This window comes from Leopardus geoffroyi, chromosome B2 (genome assembly GCF_018350155.1).
Source record: "Leopardus geoffroyi isolate Oge1 chromosome B2, O.geoffroyi_Oge1_pat1.0, whole genome shotgun sequence".
Classification (NCBI taxonomy): domain Eukaryota; kingdom Metazoa; phylum Chordata; class Mammalia; order Carnivora; family Felidae; genus Leopardus; species Leopardus geoffroyi.
In genome coordinates, this window is record NC_059332.1 from 66714024 (window position 1) to 66733774 (window position 19751).

At 38.5% G+C, this 19751-nt stretch overlaps 1 protein-coding gene across 2 annotated transcripts in view; it reads left to right on the forward strand.

The window, feature by feature from the left end:
- The window catches only part of CD109 (CD109 molecule), a 172801-nt gene that overhangs the window by 8152 nt on the left and 144898 nt on the right, over positions 1-19751 (forward strand). Inside the window, exons 3-4 of one of the 2 annotated variants that reach the window (XM_045498782.1) lie at positions 14505-14710; positions 18006-18083. In XM_045498782.1, coding sequence (XP_045354738.1) covers positions 18059-18083 — 25 coding nt within the window. In that variant the 5' untranslated portion in view covers positions 14505-14710; positions 18006-18058. Of the gene's footprint in view, positions 1-14504; positions 14711-18005; positions 18084-19751 lie in introns of those variants that run through there. The other variant, XM_045498781.1, reaches the window with a different exon arrangement.

Here is a 19751-nt window from a genome sequence, read left to right on the forward strand (position 1 = left end):
AGTGGTATATGATTAATATATTCCAGAGGAAGAGCAATAATATTTTTAGGAAGGAATTTAAAAAATGGATAGTCTGGACATACTTTCCCATATCCTGTTAACTTTAGGCAGCTGTACTGTCAGATGTCCTCAGATAGTGATCAAGACATAAACAAAATAAGACAGGTAAATATGCATGTTTATGTTTATCTGTCATGTTTATATGCTAGCATGCACTTAATTGTTTTCACAGCAGAGTTAAAATTTCCTAGTGCTTTATAACCTAATAATTGGGTAATTCTTGGAACATATCCACAGATGTGGGTATTATTATAAACATTTTTAAAGAGGGGAATGAATGGATGGCAATTGAATGAAGTGATTTGTTCAAGATCAGTGAAAGCCACTATTACAATTCAGAGTTATTGCCTTTTCTGGTATTCAAATCCTAGGACCACCAGTCTCCATAATTCCCTTAATTTTCTACATTTTATATGTTAACTTTCCATCTTAAAACTTTTGGGTACAGTTTCACTTAGTTGTAGAAGTCATTTCAATGATAGGTATATAGTATGTGAAGTTGTCAAATGCTGATTACAAATCATATGACATTTTCTTTATCAATCTTCTTTCATTGCCTTGTTGTAGGGGAGCCAAAAAAGCAGCTTTATTAAAAAAAAAAAAAGCTATGAGTAATGTTGCCTCTGGGAAAAGCCTGTAAAAAGCTGATATATAAAATTTAAATACTTGGAAAGAAGATATGTCATAGTTTTATCTCTTTAACTTCAAGGAAAGTAAACCAAATTTTGCAAATGTTGTGAAATATCAGTGGAGCAGATAGTAAATCAGCTGGCTAAACACGCAAGAAGCACAAGAAACAGAATGACCTTCAGAAATAAGCTAAAAGTGCATGCAAAGCAACTTGAAATTGAATGACTCAGGCAGATTAGAAGATTAAGGTTCAAATCTGTTCTTCTAACTAATATGTGAAGCCACAGCTCTGTTGAGTCAGCCCTTCCTGGTAACCCTTTTGGTCAGAATTCTGTCCACACATACATTCATTCTGAGTAAGGAAAGATATACTGGCTTAGAAAATAACTTATTTTATAACAGAAAACAAAATCTGTGATCAATGGAATATTGATATTAATAAGTGTGAGGGCATCATGATAACCTGCTATTAGTACAGCAATACCTTATTTTTCCAAAGGATGTATTTCTAAAGTTTTATACAAAGCCAATCATATTTAAGATGACACATGCAAGTTTGCTATTTTTAGAGAGACTATGATTAATCCTTTAGTCGAGGGATAGCTGAATTTTCATTTTTTATGTATTCTATTAATAGGGAACACTTACTGGTTTTTCTCTTCCAGTAATTTAAGTGGGGGAAAAGCAGTTATGTTTAGATTATCTTTCTAAATAAGTTCCTTAGGAGTAAAAATTGCAATCTGCAAATCAGTTGGTGAGATGATTCTAGTTCTATCAATAGACCCCTTTTAATGTTGTGGAAACAAACAAACAAACAAACATACAAAAAAATAGCAAAGAATAGAAATCTAATAACAACAACAAAAAGAAAACTCAATCTGCAGAAAGTGATTGATTCAATCCCCAGCCCCAAATAAAAGCCAACAGTAAGACACATAATTAATGAGCTATGTAGTGCCATCCTTACATATAAAAGAAAGCACTTAAACCAGGTCTCAGTTTTAACTTACAAGAGGTGGCTATAAAATAATGAGATTTTATAAGAGAGAAATTTAAGAATAGGTTCTTAAGACAGTTTTAGGGGAAAGTTTCCAAAGTATTTTGAGGGATAGGAAAACTGGAGAAAAGCTTTTAAATCTGTTAAAATTTACCTTTCCTTTTACATTAATGTGTGTTTATTTGGAAAAAAAATCCCAGTAGCCTCTTGATTTATTGTTACATTATTGCCTGTCATGTAACCAAACTGTTGGCTTAGCTACTGTAATGTCAGCAGAGGCAGACCCCATACAACACTTCCTGGAGGAGGGCATCAGTGAATTGATAAGGAAAAAAGATACAAGGTTACAGGGAGTAGAAGGTGGAGCCATGGGAAGGACTTTTGCCTGAAGGAGAAAAGATGATCAGAGTAAGGGCAGAAACTAAGGTTGTTAATTTCTTTTTAAATTTCATTTCATTTTATATTACTTTTTTATTGTATTGTATTGTATTGTATTGTATTGTATTGTATTGTATTGTAAGCTCTATGTCCAATGTGGAGCTTGAACTCATGACCCTAAGATCAAGAGTCACATGCTCTACTGACTGAGCCAGCCAGGTGCCCCAGGGTTGCTAATTTCTTAAAACAACCCTGTGCCAACAGTGCTTACAAGTTAGAACCTGTGGTAAAAACACACCTACCACCACTTTGGTCCAATGTATTAGGAAATAGAAGAAACTAATGCTCAGTACCTGTTATGTGTCAGACACCATGGTAACACATATATTATTTAATTTTCAAAGCTTTCGTAGGTTTTGGTAACAATATTCTCATTTTATAGCTAAGGAAACCTGAGCTCAGAGAGAGGAATTTACTTCAGCACAAGGATTAGAATGTGTGTTTGTATTTTTCCAGACCCCATGCCATCTTCCAGTGGATCATCTGTGTAACTTCTCATTCTTAGGGTGCTAAAATTTGCCTGGCTTAGGTGTTAGTCAGTTTTTTGGCCCATCATCTGAACCCATCATCAATGGGAAGGGTCTGAGGGTGGAGCTAATTGTTATGCTAGAGAGGGTGTAGTGTTAGAACTAAGGAGGCTAGATTCTATCAAGTCCAAGGATTGGAAAAGGGAACCCCAGAGGATTAGAAGGCTGATAGACATGAATATGAAAACAAACAAACAAACAAACAAACAAAGGTAAAAGAACTTTTAAAGACACTTTGTCCTAGAAAGTACCAAGTGGCCTCTAAAGGATATTTTTGAAAACAAAGCTCAGTTTTAGTATACACATAGAGAGCTGTAAAAAAGTGGAGCAGGTTTGGACTGGAGTAGGTGCCTGTCCGCTGACCTCATTACTTCTGATAGCTTTAATTGTATCTCAGAGTCATTGTTTTTATTGTGGACATTTTCTGATAAGTTAAGGAACAGGAATGAACAAATTGAATGCTATGATGCAGGTTTAAGGAAGTTAACGCTTTTATACCTTTGTAAAGCTTGGAAGAAACTTTCAATGATAGCTTCAGCTGTGTCTCAGGTTTTTTGTTGTTGGCTTTTTTCTGATTACTTAGGCAAGGGAATGTATAAATTGAATGCTGCGATGCAGGTTTAAGGAAAGTCCCATATGTTTGGATTAGTTTGCAAGTACAACATTTGAAAAAGAATACCAGTTACCACCCAATCATTCCCACCCTGTCCCTGTTCATCACTGTGTAGCAGGTGGTCCTATTTGAAAACCTAGACTATGTTCTAATCCAGTCTCCTATGCCCTTTAGTTATGAGGGAAACAGATCAGCACAATCCTTAAAAACATTTTAAAGTACATGCCAAAAATTCTTTTCATTATGAAAAACTTCAAACATGCACAAAAGTAGACAGAATAGAATAATAAACCTCAATTGACTATTTATGTAACTCTGATGATTACCAATATTTTGCCAAATTTGTTTCATCTATCTCCCATTCTACCAACTTGTGTCCCCTGGTCCTCCTTTCCCCCAAAACCATCATTGGACTATTTTATAATGTTTATTTATTTATTTATCTTGGGGAGGGGGGCAGAGAGAGAGAGAGAGAGAGAGAGAGAGGAGAGAGAATCCCAAGCAGACTCTACACTGTCAGTGCACAACCTGACATGGAACTCACTCTCACAAACTGTGAGATTATGACCTAAACTGAAATTAAGAGTCAGATGCTTAACTGTTGAGACACCCAAGCACCCCATCCTGGGACTATTTTATTATTTATTTATTTATTTATTTATTAAAAAAATTTTTTTAATGTTTATTTGATTTTGAGAAAGAGACAGAGTGTGAGTGGGGAAGGGGTAGAGAGAAAGGGAGACACAGAATCTGAAGCAGGCTCCAGGCTCTGAGCTGTCAGCACAGGTTGTGGGGCTCAAACCCATGAACCATGAGATCATGACCTGAGCTGAAGTCAGACACTCGACTGACTGAGCCACCCAGGTGCCCCACCACTGGAGTGTTTTTAAGCAAATTCCAGATATAATTTCATACATTTCAGGTAAGGGCTTAAAAAATAATGATGCCATGATCACACAAAACAAATCCGTGCAGTAATTCTTTAATATCATCTATCATTCATCCATATTTAAATTTCCTCAGTTGTCTCAAAGATATCTTTTTATAGCACGTTTAGTTAGAATCAAAATCAATAAAATAATTTTAACTGAAATTCATCGATATGTGTATATGTCTCTCTTATTTAGAAAATTAATAGATTTTATTTATTTTGTTTTTTAATGTTTATTTACTTTTGAGAGGGGGAGCAGAGAGAGAGAGGGAGACACAGAATCCAAAGCAGGCTCCAGGCTCTGAGCTATGAGCAAAGCCTGATGTGGGGCTCGAACTTACAAACCATGAGATCATGACCTGAGCCAAAGTCGGATGCTTAATTGACTGAACCATCCAGGTGCCCCTAGATTTTATTTGTTAGAGCAGTTTTAAGTTTGCAGAAAAATTGAACAAAAGTATAGACAGTTTCCATATTAGCCCCACTCCTCAATCTTGCTCACCCCATCCAGTTTCCCCTATTATTAACATCTTGCACTGGTGCATTTGTTACAATCGATGAACCAATGTATTACTATCAACTGAAGTCCATAGTTTACATTGGGGTTCACTTTTTGTGTTGTACAGTTCTGTGGATTTTGACACATGCATAATGTCATGTATCCACCATTACAGTATCATACAGAATAGTTTCATTGCCCAAAAAAGTCCCCATGCTCCACCTATCTATTCCCCGACCCCTCTTTCCCAACCCCTGGCAACCAATGGTATTTTATTTTACCTTTTTTTTTTTAGTTTTTTTTTTTTAATTTTTTTTTCATCGTTTATTTATTTTTGGGACAGAGAGAGACAGAGCATGAACGGGGGAGGGGCAGAGAGAGAGGGAGACACAGAATCGGAAACAGGCTCCAGGCTCTGAGCCATCAGCCCAGAGCCCGACGCGGGGCTCGAACTCACGGACCGCGAGATCGTGACCTGGCTGAAGTCGGACGCTTAACCGACTGCGCCACCCAGGCGCCCCTTTTTTTAGTTTTTTAACCAGTGATCTTTTTACTGTCTCTATAATATTACATTTTCCTGAGTGACATATAGTTGGAGTTATATAATATGAGGTCTTTACAGGCAAACTTCCTTAAGCACTTAAGATTCCTTTACATCTTTTCTTGGTTTGATAACTCACTTCTTTTTATGGTTGAATACTAATCCATTGTATTGGATGTGTCGTAATTCATTTATTCACCTATTGGAGGACATCTTGGTTGCTTCCAAGCTTTGGCAATTATGAATAAAGCTGCTATAAATATGTATTGCAGGAATGAGGCATAGAAGCAGAAAAAGGTTCACCTTCAGCCCAGAAGGCTGACCCTGCAGTTTCATTAAGGATCAAATAGGTACTGGCTGCTATATTCTTAAAGGGTCTCATGACTTCCTGTACATTTCACCGATAGTTAATATCAAGCTGAATTATAAGCGCCAGAGAAATGTTGCAAAAGTAGTTTTATAAATAGAAATTCGAAGAAGACATTTATCATCTAATACTCCCTGCACATCCCCTCCCCCTGAGCACTAAGCATATAACTACCAGCTTCACACAGCAAAAGGACAGCCCTTTCTGCCCGCAGGTCCTGTCTCCATGCTACCCAAATAAACTTACTAAGTTGCACTATAACACGTCTCAAGAATTCTTTCTTGACCATTTGTTCCCAACCCCACTTCAGCAGGTTTTTCTGTGGACTTCAGTTTTCAGCTCATTTGGGTAAATACCTGGGAGCACGGTTGTTGGATCACATGGTAATAGTATGTTTAGTTTTGTAGGAAACCACTGAGTTGTCTTCTAAAGTGACTACTATTTTGCACTCCCACCAGCAATGAATGGGAGTACCTGTTGCTCCACATCCTCACCAGCAATTGGTATTGTCATTGTTTTGGAGTTCAGCCATTCGAATAGGTCTGTAGAGGTATCTCATTGTTTTTTAGATTTGCAATCCCCTATTGACATATAATGTTGAACTTTCTAAGTCTCTCTTTTTCCCCCCTCTGTTACAGTTCTATACCTGTCTCCTCTTGTCAAGTCATTTATTTGCTAATGAAACCAGCCATTTATTTTGTGGAATTTTCCACATTCTGACAAAATCATGATTGTAAGGTACATGGCTTTTTGATAGAGATTTTGTATCATCATCTTCATGTTTGAAGAGAACACATACAAAAGATCGTATTGGATGGAAAGGCTTTAAGATTCTACTATATTTTACATATTAACACTGAAATTTAATATTTTTAGGGGCACCTGGGTGGCTCAGTTGGTTAAGAGTCCAACTCTTGATTTTGGCTCAGGTCATGATCTCACAGTTTGTGTGTTCAAGCCCCGTGTCAGGCTCTGTGCTGGCAGCATGGAGCCTGCTTGGGATTCTGTCTCCCTCTCTCTGCCCCTCACCCACTTGTGCTCTGTTTCTCTTTCTCTCAAAAATAAATAAACATTAAAAAAAATTAAAAAATATTTCATGTAGTGAAAACCATAAAATCTAATGCATATTTTTATCGCTAAACTTCTCATGTCATATATATTTTTTGGGATTGATAAATTGTTATCAAGATGCCTAGTATTTCTATGGAAACTGTCCCTCAGTCTAGGTAAACTTGCTGGTGCTGCTCAGATCAATTCCTACACATAAGGGACCTTTTAAGTTCTTTATCGCATTGCAGATGATAGGAATCGTTCCTTCTGCTGTCTCCTGACCAGGGTTGATGTATATTAATTAACTTATTAACAGTGTAATAATTTGGATCTTGTGTAAGTTCAAAAGGAATACAAAAACAATACCAAAGCATCGCACAGAAATATACATGAACTTCATTGTTGCCTAAGGAAACCCTGCATTCTTGTAATTGGATCCTTGAGAATGAATGGAATTGCTGGAGATAGTTTCAGTTATCTTGAGGAAACAAAATTGCACTAGCAATTATTTGCTCAAATCGTAGGAAACTTGAAAACTTTTCTGACAGGAGCTGGAGAAAAGTAGGGAAAAATAAATCTTTTCTTTTCTGATAGTTCATTATAAACCCAGTATGTGTAAAACAAACAAACAAACCTGGGTATCCTGAAAGTAGAATTTAGAAGTGCTGTGTCAGTTGGGAAAGCATGTGACTCTTGATCTTGGGGTTGTGAGTGTGAGCCCCACGTTGGGTGTAGAGACTACTTCAAAGAAATCTACAAAAAAAAAGAGAAAGAGGGGTGCCTGGGTGGCTCAGTTGGTTAAGCATCCGACTTCATCTCAGGCCATGATCTCATGGTTTGTGGGTTCGAGGCCCTCATGGGGCTGTATGCTGTCAGCCCGCTTTGGATCCTCTGTCTCCCTCTCTCTGCACACCATCCCCCCGCCCCTCGACTTGTTGTCTCACTTACCCCCCTTGCTCGTTCTGTCTCAAAAATAAATAAACTTTTAAAAAAAGTTAAAAAAAATGCTAGTGCCTTTCTTTCTCTTTTCTGTAGTAATCAATGGAACAATAGCTGTTATGGTTTCTAGATATGGCTCTAATTGTAGATTTTTGCTATTCCTCTTTTTTTTTTTTTTAAGTTGCAATGGTTTGAAAACAATTTAGAACTGACATGTTTATCATCCATAAAATGGAATTAATACTTGGCTTCAGTTTAATGTCTACTACAGTTTATTGGGTGGTTTCCTGTGCCAGGTTCTTTATCTTTATGTTTCTTCCCAGGTATTATCTCTATTTGACAGACAAGGACCTTGAGGCTTGGAGATGGTAAGCAGTTTGCTCATGGACACAGATGGTAAGTGTTGAGGAAGGATCTGAACCTAGGTACTACCTTCTCAAATTCATAAGTTTATCTGAAGGTTTAAGTAATATACAAGATGGCAAAATATCCAGAGCAGGGTAGTGTTCCATGAATGCTGATTCCTATCCTCCTAAATTGTGAGAAAGAGAGATGCCCTTTCATGTGTATTTTCCTTTCCTCCCTTTTTTGCACTTAAACATGTGAGATCAGTTTTTTACTAAGCATTATCTTAAACTGGGCTCATTTTAATAAATGATTTACAGTCAGCAAGTAGAGAAAAACTTTTATGGCATAAAACCAAAACAAAAAGTAAAAACAAACAAAACTCCAATATATGAGAGGGTAGCACTGATTAATTCCAAATTAGAGACTATCATCATCATGGAGTTTTGGGTTGATGATACTTTTTTTTTTTCCTAAATATTTTATTATGCTTCTCCTAACAATAAGGACATTCTCTAACACAACCTCAATACCATTATCACATCTGAAAATGTTATCAATAATTTCATAATATCTTCTAGTGTCCAGTCCAAATTCACTTTTTCCAACTATCTCAAAGGTGTCTTTTTTTAAATTTTTTATTTTTAAAAATTTACATCCAAATTAGTTAGCATATAGTGCAACAATGATTTCAGGAGTAGATTCCTTACTGCCCCTTACCCATTTAGCCCATACCTCCTCCCACAACCCCTCCCATAACCCTCAGTTTGTTCTCCATATTTATGAGTCTCTTCTGTTTTGTCCCCCTCCCTGTTTTTATATTATTTTTGTTTCCCTTCCCTTATTTTCATCTGTTTTGTCTCTTAAAGTCCTCATATGAGTGAAGTCATATGATTTTTGTCTTTCTCTGACTGACTAATTTCACTTAGCATAATACCCTCCAGTTCCATTCACGTAGTTGCAAATGGCAAGATTTCATTCTTTTTGATTGCCGAGTAATACTCCATTGTATATATATACCACATCTTCTTTATCCATTCATCCATCAATGGACATTTGGGCTCTTTCCATACTTAGGCTATTGTTGATAGTGCTGCTATAAACATGGGGGTGCATGTGTCCCTTCGAAACAGCACACCTGTATCCCTTGGATAAATGCCTAGTAGTGCAATTGCTGGGTCATAGGGTGGTTCTATTTTTAGTTTTTTGAGGAACCTCCATACTGTTTTCCAGGGTGACTGCACCAGCTTGCATTCCCAAGGTTGATGATGCTTTTTGAGTGCATATAATCTAGAGGTAAAGCTATGAAAGGGCCATGAATGGTCCCTATCCCAGATGACTTTGCATGAATAGGGCTCCAGATTTAGGCCTGGGCCTGAAATTCCTACTCAGCACTACTCCAGAGTCTGCCTGGTGGCTTGCTGTTCCCTACAGCTGCTATTTCTGGAGAGACCTGAAGTTGGGAGATCATTCAAGTTTATCCTGAGAGTCCCTGGGTTGGTTCAGAGTAACCTCTTTTCATACCACAGGTCTAAATACAATGGAAAATATTTTGGAATAAATAACCTAATCTTACAGGTTTTTTAAGAAGTAACCTAGTCTTACTTACAGTCTCTAAGAAGTATGAGTGAAAGGTATTTTTAGGATGGCTTTTGTTCTGAGGTTGAGCTTGGCATTATTTGAGGTTATCTTCAATTTTTATTGAAGGAAATTGAAATTCTTTTGTCCACCCTGATGTCTACAGTGATGAATATAAGACTACTCAATATCAGTATGGTAATCCTAAAATCTCTGTGGTCTCATTTTTTGTGTCCTTCATAGCATTCCACAAGGCTGAGCCAATCATCTAACTGTGGCATAAGCTGAGGATACTGATAGTCCATTTCACTGATGTTTAAGCAAGTAACATTGAAACAAATGTTTTATTTTTATTTATTTTTATATTTTAATGTTGACTTTTGAGAGAGAGAGAGAGAGAGAGAGAGAGAAATGACCAAGGGAGGGGCAGAGAGAGAGGGAGACACAGAATCAAAAGCAGGCTCCAGACTCTGAGCTGTCAGCACAGAGCCCGACACAGGGCTTGAATTCACAAACCACGAGATCATGACCCGAGCTGAAGTCAGATGCCTAACTGACTGAGCCACCCATGCACCCTGAAACAGTTGTTTTAAGGAAACTCCTAATTATATAACAAGTATAAGAGTTACATTTCTTTATTATTGGAAACATCTTGCCATAATAATTTTATCAATAACTTTATTGCCATGTCACATTGTAACAGGAATGTCTACTTCCCTTTTTTCCCTTATTTTGACCCAGTAAGCGTGGACTCTGAGGCACAGAAAAGGATGAGGTAGATCATGTGGTGACTCTAGTAACATGTTGCATAAACTGCTATGACCACTAGGTGGCAGGCTGATGCAGAATGGCAGCACCCTGGGTCTCTGGAGGTTGTTAAAAGTCTGGCTACTTCTCTGGCCACTGGCATGGTGGTAACCATTTGCAGCAGGCTTTTCCTAGATTCAGAATGAAAGTCAAATGAGTTCTGGCATCTATCACTTTATGGACCTCTAGTCCCAATTACCATCCCTCCTGATTTTTACTGTTAGACCTTAACATTTTTTTTTCATGTTTATTTATTTATTTATTTTTGAGAGAGAGCAGGGGGAGGGAGAGAGAGACAGAGAGGATATGCCCACCGGGAAGGGGCAGAGAGAGAGAGAGAGAGAGAGAGAGAGAATCCCAAGCAGGCTCCGCGCTGTCAGTGCAAAGCCCAATGTGAGGCCTGAACCCATGAACCATGAGATCATGACCTCAGCTGAAATCAAGATTTGGATGCTTAACCAACTGATGTACCATCCAGACACCCCTCTGCTTTTAGACCTTTAGGTTGAAAAGAGTAAGAATCCTATTCCAGATAGTAGAGCTGTTTCCTAACTATCCTAATGTGATTTCAGGGCCCCTTACATAGACATCTAGAACTCAGAGGCATTGCTATAATATTCTGAGCCTTTTATTAAAATTCACATAACCCTGTAATGAAAATGTAAAACACTACAGAATTCAGAAGTGGTGACAAGAATTGTAAAGAAGGGCTTATTAACTACAAGCTCTGGAGAGACACTGCAGCCCTGACAAAATTACCTTTCTTTTCAGTGTTTATGAGATGTCAAAATGTTTCAGTCTAAAGTGGCTTCCAGTCATCCATCCTTGGCTGGGATCCAGTTCTTCTCTTTTCTGCCATACACCTTCCTGCTTAGCAATGGTATTGACTCCCATAGTGGCATTCAGTGTCTCAACTAAGACAGAGCAACTTTTGTCCCCATGTTTCTTCAGATTGGACAAAGTCTATTTTTGGCCCAAACTGATCTGCCTTAAATGATCTCTATGGGAGTGATGTTGTCTGGTTCAGTTACTGCCTGTGATTCTTGAATCTTCTTAGACTCTACTCTCCTTTCCCTCAACTCCTGTGTTTCATGGCCCTATCTCTGGCTCCAGTGCTAACACATACCCCTCAAGAGTGGTAACTTGTATTCTTGCTCAGAATTCCAACTCTGCCTTGTTCATCCTGTCACCATGTTACTGGCTTGTCTCTACTGCTAGCATCCAAACTTCTTGCCTATACTCTCTTCTATTTCAAGACTCTTGATGCTGTCACCATTGAGTCAATTCAGCTCTACTTTTTCCACATCCCTATGGTTACTTGATGGAAAGTAACTAATAGGAAATGCAAGAGACTCTGCAGACAAACTCTTAGAACAAATAAGAGTTCAGCAGGGTTGCTGAATATAAGATTAATACACAAAAATTAATGGTGTTTTTTTTTTTTTAATTTTTTAATGTTTATTTACTTTTGAGACAGAGAGAGACACAGCATGAGCAGGGAAGGGGCAGAGAGAGGGAGACACAGAATGTGAAGCAGGCTCCAGGCTCTGAGCTGTCAGCACAGAGCCCGACGCGGGGCTCGAACTCACAAACTGTGAGATCATGACCTGAGCCGAAGTCGGACGCTTAACCGACTGAGCCACCCATGCGCCCCTTAATGGTATTTTTTATACCGTCAGTAACCCATTAAACATTGCAATAAAAAATACCACTTACAATAACATCAAGGACTATGAATCTTTAAAAATTTTTTTTTAACATTTATTCATTTTTGAGAGACAGAGACAGAACATGAGTGAGGGAGGGGCAGAGAGAGAGAGAGAGAGGGAGACACAGAATCTGAAGCAGGCTCCAGGTTTTGAGCTGACAGCACAGAGCCCAACGTGGGGCTTGAACTCACGGACGGTGAGATCATGACCTGAGCTGAAGTCGGACACTTAACCGACTGAGCCACCCAGGTGCCCCTGAATCTTTTTTTTCCCAATGTTTATTTATTTTTCAGAGAGAGAGAGAGAGAGACAGAGACAGAGACAGAGAGAGACAGAGAGACAGAGCATGAGTGGGAGAGGGGTAGAGAGAGGGAGACACAGAATCTGAAGCAGGCTCCAGGCTCTAAGCTGTCAGCACAGAGCCCGATATGGGGCTCGAATTCACATCACAAACCATGAGATCATGACCTGAGCTGAAACCAAGAGTTAGACACTTAACCAACTGAGCCACCCAGGTGCCCCAGGGACTATAAATCTGACAAAGGATATGCAGACCTTTATGGAGAAAAAGCAAAAAATGTTATTGTAAAACATAAAAACATAAATCTAGAGCTATACCATGCCCATGGATGGGAACATTCAATTTCATAATGGTGTTGATGCTCCTTAAGTTATCTATAGGTTAAATGAAATTCAAGTAAAAATGCCACAACACTTTCTGCCATGGAACTAGACAGACTCTAAAGTCAATATGGAGGAGTAATAGTCAAAGAACTGCCAAAAGCAATTCTGAAAAGGAACTAGGGGAGGTGATTTACATATTAGACATTAAAACTTAATATAAAACTATATTAATTAAAGCATATGGTGTCTGGTCCAATGATAGATAAATAGGTCAGTAGAAGAGAAATGAGAGCTTAGAAATAGACTGAAGTATTTGTGGCAGATTGATATATTAGTTAGAATTTCTTTCTGTGAGAGACAGAATTCTCAAAATGGCAATGGCTTAAACAGGATAGATGTGTATTTCTTTCTCACCTATTAATGCAGAGGAAGTGAGGGAGCAACTTTTTATACCACTTCTTATAACTTTTTATACCACTGTGCATGGCCAAATTTCCTAAACTCAACTAATGGCTCAGGATGGTTCCTCCAGCTCTAGCCAACATGTCTGTATTCCACCAGAAGAAAAGAGGTTTAGGAAGGAAGAAGGTATGTCTCCTCCCTTTGGGGACATTTCCTGAAGTTTGCATACACTACTTCCTCTAACAACTTGTTGGCCAGAACATGGCCACATTCTGCTGTAAGTAAGGCTGGGAAATGTACTTAAGTCTGAATGCCCAGGTTTCCAGTTAAAATTTTTGTTACTATAGAAAGAAATGCAGACAAGATACTGAAGAACTAAAAGTCTGTTCAGGTGGCAATACAAATAAAGAAAGAATCATTATTTAACCCATTTATTGGGACAGTGGATTCCTATGGAAAAGTAAAATCAGATACCTTCCTCACACTGTATGTAAATAAAAAATTTTTATGGATTAAAAATCTAGACGTGAAAAAACTTTAAGACTACTTGAAGAAATTATGGGAGAATATCTTTTTGACTTTGCAGTAGGAAGAGATTATTTTTTAACAGAAGGCACAGCCCATGAAATAAAAGGGTGACAAATTTGCCCATACCATAAATACAAATTTCTGTACCACAGAGGAGAGAATAAACAAAAACTAGAGAGACTGAGGGACATATTTGTAACTTATACATTAGGATAACATTTTAGTCCAGCACACATAAAGTTCCTAAAAAACTGTGAGAAAAAACAACCTAATACAAACGGGAGAAAAGATCTCATGAGGCCATTTATAGAAGATGAAAATTAATATGTGAAGATGTACTCAACCTTACTAGTACGAGTACTGAGTGGAAGGGTGTATTCTAAATGACGATGATGGTTGCTTCTGGACAATGTCAAATATCTAGTGAGGGAGAGGAAGAGAATGGAGGAGAGAACAAAGAGGTAGGTGTTGAACTTGTCAGGAGTTGTCACATAATTTTTTAAGTTAAAAAAAGAAAGGAACAAAGCCAAACCACAAAACCCTCTCAGTTGGGTTTTTCTCAACTTTGCCCACTCTTGGATGAGACACACTGTGTATTTATCCATTAGTCCCTGTGTGTACAAAAGAGAGTAGAAGGAACAGTCCTCCCTGCATCGTCCTGGACCCTTGCCATGGCTGAGAAGGTTGACCCACCATTTGTGTAGAAATCCTGTAGCTCCAATTCTCTTTGATGCTATATCTCTATGAAGGGAAATGCAGGCATCTTATCTTGACTTTTGAAGAAGAACCCTGCTCATTTCTTTTCTTTGCTCATGCAAAAGGAGAGCATGCCATGTTCCTTGTCTTCAATAAACTTCTGCTACACTGACTCCTGGGGACATACAGGATACCTAGTCAATTTGTTTTCTCTCTCTTGCAGGCCATCCTCCCAGCTAAAGCCCAAGAATTCTTGATGAAGTATCCAGTGGTCCCGATCCATGGGTTGTGCCTAGCTAATTTAAAAAGAAAAGGAGGGTCACCTGTGTGGCTCAGTCAGTTGAGCGTCTGACTCTAGATTTCGGTTCAGGTTATGATCCCAGAGTCCTGGGATCGAGCCTTGCATCGAGCCTTGTGATAGGCCCCACAGTGAGTATGGAGCCTGCTTAAAATTGTCTCTCCCTCCCTCTGCCCCTCTCCCCCACTTACATCTGCTCTCTCTATAAATAAATAAAAAAATAAATGGAAGAAGTAAAAATTAAAAGAGAAAAAAGGCAGTATGCAATAATAAATTATTTCAGTAACTGAAAGAGGCATCTGAATGAAGTACTCATTAATATATGATTTTTTAACATATTGAAAATGAAAATGTCATCTTTCTGTAAGAGACTAGTTCAATGGTGGTAGAGTACCAGGCCCTATAGGAGTCAAAGTATATATTTGGTGCCAGTGAAAGCAAGGAATTGAGAACAGCAGCTGTGTGGCTCTTGGGCCAGCTGACCCTGGGAGGGGAGCAGAAGCCAAAATGAGCTAAATATGTATGAATGCACACAGGCTCAGGCTGAGTCCTGAGGTGGGAACTGCATGGCAAAGGCAAGTCTAGCCATTATGGATGAACTGAGTCTAAGATCTGGAGGCAGGTCAGCAAAGACAGTGAAACTAGGCACTACAAACCCAAGGATATGGTTGGCTTCATGACTCATTTCTGTTTTGTTTCCATTTCAAATCATTTTTATTTTTGTACATTGAATACTTGGTTTATATTCTAAATATATTAGAATCAGATTTATGTAATGCTATTCACACAGGTTTTATTCTTTTCTGTTATACAATTCCTTTTTCCAAAAATATGTGATTTGATAAAAGTTCAATAAGCAAACACATTTTAGCACATGGGAGTAAATATATCCTTATAACATCCCTTGAAGCTTGATTGGATGAAACTTATGATTAAACTATGACAGTGGGGGGCAGGGCCCTGGGTGGCTCAGTCAGTTGAGCATCCAAGTCTTAATTTTGGCTTAGGTCATGATCTCATGCTTTGTTTGTGAGATTGAGCCCCTGGTATGGGCTGTGTGCTGACAGCCTGGAGCCTGCTTGGGATTCTCTCTCCCTCTCTCTCTGTCCCTCCCTGGCTCACACACATTCGCACACGGGCACACACTCTCTGTCTCTTGAAAGAAAGAAAGAGAAAGAAAGAGAAGAAAGAAAGAAAGAAAGAAAAAGAAAGAAAGAAATATTAAAAAAATACGACAGTGGAAATGTATGCCGTAATCAAAAGAAAAAATATTGAAGAATGGGTGGAGAACTTACTTTCTCATTGACCTCAAGGGTGTGCTGGTTTTGTGGGGGCAAGACAGGATGTGAAAGATCACCTTTCATGTTCTGGACAGGCATGAGAGAGAAGTGGCAGTGGAGAGCTTTGAGGCAACAGTAGGCTCACCATACAGCTTGCCAACCTCGCCTAAGGGGAGAATCCCATGGGGAAAGGCTTGACAGGCTGGCGCTGACTCAGGAATTCCCTCCCACAAGGAGATGAACTGATGGGGAAGGAGGCATTTGGAGCAGTCCAGGGCTGCTACAGCTGCTTACTAGTGTGCTCCCGATCCAGGTACCTTGTACCTATCTTTCCTTCTGTTCTCCTCAGGTGGCTTTCATCCTCTGAGTTGCAAGGTCTGATGCCTGTGTCCTGGGCAGGTTGGAAGCAGACAAGCCAAGGGCCTGCTTTCTTGGGGTGTTGCTTTTTTATTCAGGGAGAGAATGCATTCTCTGCAGTCTTTTTTTGGATGTATCGTCGTGCAGAATTATGTCACATGGCCACGTCTAGCTGGATTGAAACTAGAAAGGTGTATTTTACCTTTCCAGCTCTGAAAAAGGAATATATGGCAGAGGGAGTCACTGGATCACTTTCTGGTAGTCAATATACAGTGTTCATTTCTAAGGTTACACAGGTGCCAAAAGTGAACAATGAATATGAAAAGCAAGGAGAAGCCAAGAAGTTAAAATGTTGGTAACAGAACAAAACAAAGTATTAGGTCAATGTAACAATTAACCTTTGGTGTGTATATACTACTGGTGAGGTTTAAAAATCTTGACACATAGTGTGAAAACAATTACATATGCACATAGTTTAAAGATTCAGATAATTCTACAAGACTTAGTAGAAAAACAAAAGAAAACCCAGCAATCCCCATTACCTACAATTGTCTCTTTCTAGAGGAAGTCATTTTAAACTGAGAATTTTCTTTCCTTGCATTTCTAGTTCCAGTTTCATCTTTCCACTGGCTCTCCATCTCTTCATTGAAGTCTTACCTAAGTATCTTCCTTAGGCTGTGGTAATTTAGGACACAATTTTTGGTCATAATTTTCGTTTTCTCTGTGATGATATTTTTCTGGTGAGTTTTATTAGCTATTTTTCTGCTTAAGTTTTTTCCTTTTTTTTTAAAGTTTATTTATTTTGAGAGAAAGAGAGGGAGAGAGAGTGTGCACATGAGCGGGGGAGGGGCAGAGAGAGAGAATCCCAAGCAGTCTCCGTGCTGTCAGTGCAAAGCCTCATGTGGGGCTTGAACCCACAAACCGTGAGATCATGACCCGAACCAAGATCAAGAGTGAGATGTTTAACTGACTGAACCACCTAGGTGCCCCTTAGTTTTTTCTTTTAAACTGATTTTTTTTGTTTCTTCGTATAAATCTTGTTTTGGTACAAAAATATTTTCATTATGGAAAATTTTGAACATATACAGAAGTAGAGAGAAGAGTAAAATGAATCCCCATATACTCATCATTCAGCTTCAACAGTCATCAACTCACAGCCGTATAATTCCATCTTTGCCCCACCTGCTTATTCCTTCCTGTATTGTTACTTTTTGTAGTAAAATATACATAACATAAAATTTACCATTTTAACCATTTTTAAGCATAATGTTCTTTGTCATTAAGTACATTAGCATTGTTGTGTAACCAACACTACCATCCATCTCCAGAACTTTTTCATCTTCCCACACTGAATCTCCCTACTCGTTAAACAATAACTCTCCATTCCTCCCTCTCCTCAGCCCTTGGCAACCACCAGTGGAGGGTACTCTCTATCCCCATAAGCTTGACTACTCTAGGTACCTCATATAAATGAACTCATACAACATTTGTCCTTTCATAACTTGCTTATTTCCCTTAGTTAGCATATTTTCAAGGTCCCAACCTGAGCATGAATTTCCTTCCTTTTTAAGACTGAATAATATCCCATCGTAAGGATACATCACATTTTATTATTCATCCATTCATCAAGGACACTTGGGTTGCTTTCACCTTTTGGCTATTGTGAAGAATTCTTCTATGAACAAGGGTGTACAAATATCTGTTTGAGTCCCTACCTTCAACTCTTTTAGGCATATGCTCGGAAATGGATTATTGGATCGTATGGTAATTCTATGTTTATTTTTTTTAGGAGCTGCCATACCATGTTTCACAGTGGCTGCACCATTTACACTCCTACCAACAATGCACAATGCACCTTTCAACAAAGGTTTCTACACCCCTTTCTAATACTTGTTATTTTCTGTTTTGTTTGTTTTTGTTTTTATAATTTTTTAAAATGTTGATTTATTTTTGAGAGAGAGAGGGACAGAGTACGAGCTGGGGAGGGGCAGAGAGAGAGAGGGAGACACAGAATCTGAAGTTGTGCTGACAGCTCAGAGCCCAATGCAGGGCTCAAACTCATGAACCAAGAGATCATGACCTGAGCTGAAGTCAGACACTTAACTGACTGAGCCATCCAGACGCCCCATGTTTTTGTTTTTATAATAGCCATCTTATAGGTCTGAATTGGTTCCTGTGTTATTTATGAAGCAAATCCCAGATGTAATATTTCACCCATAAATATTCAGTATGTATTTCCAAAAGATAAACACCCTTTTAGAAAACAGAACTCAAAAAAAGAAAATAGAACCCCAATGTAAATAATTAATAAAATTTTTAAAATATCATCCATTATCTTGTCAGTATTCACAATTTCAACCATTCAGAAACGTAATAACTTCTTTTTTAGGTTTTTGGTTTGTAATGGAACCAAATTTTTCATAATATATTGCTATTAGTTGTCTTTTAAGTCCCTTTAAATCCATAGTTTCCATTCTTTTATTTTTCCTTGCAATTTATTTGTTGAAGAAATTAGATTGTTTTATAAATTTTCCTGTGGTCTGAATTTTGTTAATACATCCATGTAGTATTTAATATGATCCCCTATATTTCCTTGCAAATTGGTAGTCGAATCTAGAGGCTTGATCTGATTCGCATTCAATTTTTTGGCAAGCCCACTTAGGTGGTATGGGTTCTTCTACTGGGAGACATACTATCTGGATGTCTCCTTTTGTGATACTTAGTGGGCATTTATGATCATTGTTTAAGTCTGCATGATCTATGGTGGTTGCTATTAGTCACATGTTGCTTTTTACATTTATTTTATTTATTTTTTTTTGAAAAAATTTTTTTCACGTTTATTTACTTTTGAGACAGAGAGAGAGAGACAGAGCATGAATGGGGGAGGGTCAGAGAGAGGGAGACACAGAATCTGAAACAGGCTCCAGGCTCTGAGCTGTCAGCCCAGAGCCCGACGCGGGGCTTGAACTCACAGACCGCGAGATCATGACCTGAGCCAAAGTCTGACGCTTAACCGACTGAGCCACCCAGGCGCCCCGCTTTTTACATTTAAATTAGTTCAAATTAAATAACATTAAAATTCAGTTTTTCAGTTTTACTAGCCACATGTCAAACGCTCATAACCTCATGTTGCTCATGGCTACTGTGTTAGGGCAGATGCAAAGCATTTCTTTTTTTTTTTTTTAATTTTTTTTAACGTTTATTTATTTTTGAGACAGAGAGAGACAGAGCATGAACAGGGGAGGAGCAGAGAGAGAGGGAGACACAGAATCTGAAACAGGCTCCAGGCTCTGAGCTGTCAGCACAGAGCCCGACGCGGGGCTCGAACTCACGGACCGTGAGATCATGACCTGAGCCGAAGTCAGACGCTTAACTGACCGAGCCACCCAGGCGCCCCAAAGCATTTCTATCATTACAGAAAGTTCTCCTGGGCAGCACTGGTCTAGATCTATTAATTCATTAAGGGTGTGTTTCGGTGCTGCTCTAATTCTCATATTCATTTTATTACATTTATCAGCTCAAAAACTTGTATAAG